The sequence below is a fragment of the Aplysia californica genome, unplaced genomic scaffold (assembly GCF_000002075.1).
Source record: "Aplysia californica isolate F4 #8 unplaced genomic scaffold, AplCal3.0 scaffold00283, whole genome shotgun sequence".
NCBI lineage: Eukaryota > Metazoa > Mollusca > Gastropoda > Aplysiida > Aplysiidae > Aplysia > Aplysia californica.
Genome location: NW_004797553.1, coordinates 734,714 through 738,124, shown reverse-complemented (window position 1 = coordinate 738,124; position 3,411 = coordinate 734,714). Strand labels below are relative to the sequence as shown.

At 44.4% G+C, this 3,411-nt stretch overlaps 1 protein-coding gene across 1 annotated transcript in view; it reads right to left on the bottom strand.

Moving 5' to 3' along the window:
* LOC101845010 (tribbles homolog 2) overlaps nucleotides 1–3,411 on the bottom strand; it is a gene marked incomplete in the record, with an annotated part of 9,889 nt that overhangs the window by 843 nt on the left and 5,635 nt on the right. Inside the window, 2 exon segments of the mRNA XM_005101439.3 lie at nucleotides 1–527; nucleotides 1,779–2,071. Of these exon segments, the coding sequence (XP_005101496.1) occupies nucleotides 35–527; nucleotides 1,779–2,071 (786 nt within the window).

The following is a 3,411-nucleotide window of genomic DNA, read 5'->3' as shown; positions in this document are numbered from 1 at the left end:
GTACAGGGGAGGGCATCCCGTTGCTGCAGCTGCTTCAGTGAGGCAGCCCGGCAGCCAGAACCTCGTCGTGACCATTGTAATCATAGTCCGGCACCGTCTGGTCCACACCCTTCTGTGTGGGGGCGGGGCGAATGAGGGGCTCCGGCATCTCCCGTCGCGTGAACCACGGGTGGTCCAGAGCCTCTGCAGCGCTCAGACGCTCTTTCGGGTCGTGCCTCAGCAGGTTGCGCACCAAGCACTTGGCCCGGGCAGGCACCGAGTCGGGAATCTTGTACATGCCGCGGCAGATCTTGTCGAACAAGACGATGGGCTCGCGGTCGTGGAATGGGTAGCGGCCCACCAGCATCGTGTAGATCATCACACCGAGGCTCCACAGATCCGCCCTCCGTCCTGAATAGCCGTGTCGGGCCGACAGGATCTCAGGACTGACGTAGGCTGGGCAGCCGTGTTTGTCGGTGAGTGTGTCCGATGCCTCGTCGTCTTCCAGAACAATGGCATCATCCAAGCCGTCCAAACGAAGCTCAGTCCTGAAATGGTTAAAAAAATTTAAAAGTCAGCTTTCATTTCGTTTAAGTAAGAGTTTTACGGCACTTGCAACACAATAAGGTCATATAAGTCAGCTTTCCCCTCATAGTTCCTATAACAAACCTTTCATACAGAGAACTGAACTGAGACATAATTTAACAGTCTAAAAAAGATGGGTTCTAAATGGCTTCCTAGAGTCCACATACACATCCAAAAGTTATTGTCAAACAAAGGCATGTTTTAAAACAAGCAATCCCAAATGATGATGACAATACAATGACAGTGGTACACACGTGCTTGCACACAACACTAATCACAGCTGGCCACGATACAAAGGTAATTGTTGCACGGGTCTGCTTGTGCTCACTCCCAAGCCTTCAAAATAAGAACAAAATTATTTCAGATCTTGCATCAGTGACAAGCACTGTTTTTGTCAGCCATCTTTCAGGCGATGTGAGTGAACTAATGCAGGCCATGCTTGAAATCCTTCCAGCTTCATATGAAACACAATAAGAATGATCCAAAAATAAACCACTTCCCTTTCTTACATCATTAATAAATGGTACGGAAAAAAACCCTCTCTAGCACCAGAATACTTCCTAATGCTAATAATTCAACATTCGTATCATACAATTAAACGGTTCCATTTAAATAAAAAGGAGACTTTTTATTTTATGTCAACTTTCTACAAGTGCCAATTAACTCACACTTCAACTTGAACAGAAATCAAAACCTAGTGGAAACATTCATTGAATTTTTACACATCCAATCAATCTCACTTAACAAGGTAAATCAATTATTTTTTAAAATCCTAATATTCAGGAAAGAGTTAAGAATATTGTTGCATCTGATTTAATTCACAGTGATCAAGCATGACAACAGCTGGCTGCTTTTAGCTAAGTTTTAGCAAGGAGGTTTTTGAAATTATAGTTAAGAGGAACATTTTGACACATCAACGGTCATATTGTGCGGAGAAAAAGCAAGACAGGTAGAAACAACAGAAGAAGTAAGACCTAACTACCAGTGCCCCCCTCCAACAGTCACTCTTACTTAAACAGTGAAAACAGTTCATAATAAAGAAGTCACATTTTCAAAGTTAAAAAAAAAAGGAGATAAGACAAGAAAGCACAGAGGTCACGCTTGGTTAGGGACAAATCAGGGAAATGACATGAGTAAAGAGAGAAAAAAAGAGCAAACCCTAGGCATGTGTATCCTGTAGTAACCATCACTAAATTATGGACACAATGACTCACCTCTCCTTATCTTTGAAGACAAACTTGCGCAGCTTTAAGTCTCGCAGCACTACCCCGCTCTCATGGCAATGTCGGACGGCCTCCACCACCTGCCGCGCCAAGGTTCGAGCCTCGGGCTGCCGCAGACGCTTCCTCTCCCGCACGTACGAGTGCAGGTCCCCGTAGCCACGCTGGAAAAACACGTAGGCGCTCGTCTCGCCCAGGATGATCTCCCATACGCTGACCACATTCGGGTGGCCATCCGTGGCGAAGTAAGCTGAGAGCGCCGACCGGTACTTAGACAGCGGGAGCACCTGGAAAAGAGCAAAATTAAAGTAGGATGAGCCACAGAAAATACATTAGCAACATTTTTTTTTTAAACTCCACCTTTGACAGGAACACAAGCCAACTTGGACAAAATTACACTCAATAGAATTCAGCAGAATTACAAAACTTTCATAATAAACAAATATGAAGATGGGGAAACACTACTTTTCTTCTTTTTTTTAAATACCTTTTATAACTTTCGATGTAATCAGAAACAACTATTTTCCATCTATCTCTTGCACCACACAAAAGCAATCCTATGGTAGACTGATTGCTGCAAAAGTTTATTTGAATGCAAGACACACCCCCCCCCAAAAAAAAAAATCCCCTCCAAGGAAAAAAAAAACACCATCCCGCCCCACTTTAAAAAATAAACCCCATTTCCTCCTTTACAATGTGCACATGTTTGTTTTGTTTTTGTTTCTTTATCTTGAAAGGGAACGGCGAGAAAGCTTCCAATTCCATCAATAAAACGGCGGCTGCTGACATAAGCAAGCGTCTAGGCGCGACAGTTGGCGCAGGGACAGAGGAACAGACGCAGTAAGTCGGTCGGTGGGTGGGGTGTCGGCTGCTCGGCTCGCTCATTCATCGCCCGTCTCGCTTGCATGACCAGCGCACACTACAAGCCTTGCTCTACCCCCACGTCTACTTATTATGCTATTATATTACGTTTACATGATGATATAATATACACACGCGGATTTTGGAATTTAAGGTACCGTACAACAAACAGATTTGTCTCGCTCGACCGGAAACGATAATTTCTTATCGCCAATCGCACGTGCACTTGTCTGTGGTGGTGTGTGAGCACGCTTACTACTCACTTTCGGGGTGGGGGGTACAGTGTGTGCGTGTGTCTTTTTTCGGTTTTGTTTGTTTAATGTTTTGTTTTTGTTTGGGGGATGGGAGGGCGCGAAATAAGCGAGGTAAAATGCTGTTTGCATGGGACTTTGTCAAGAGAAGCACATCGACACAATTGGTGTCTCAATAACATTAGTGCTGAGAAAAATAGAAGACTGACTGAAAACAGTGAAAGTAAAGAAGGGGAATCTGCCAGTGACGCCCTCCAACCACGCTCGCTATACCATGATAAAAGCTAAAAGAACACATCGCTGCTTTAAAATCAATAACAACAGAGAAGACAACACACGTTAGGTCATTGTTTTTTTTTATATTATCTGATCTATTGGCCAAGCAGCTTCAGACAAAAGACTAGACAAAGAATGGCATCGATCTACTAATTGCAAACGAAAACACGAACTACAACAACGCAAAAACAAAAAGGGGGAGGCTAGCCTGCCCACAAGCGCGCGCGTGCGTGAACGGG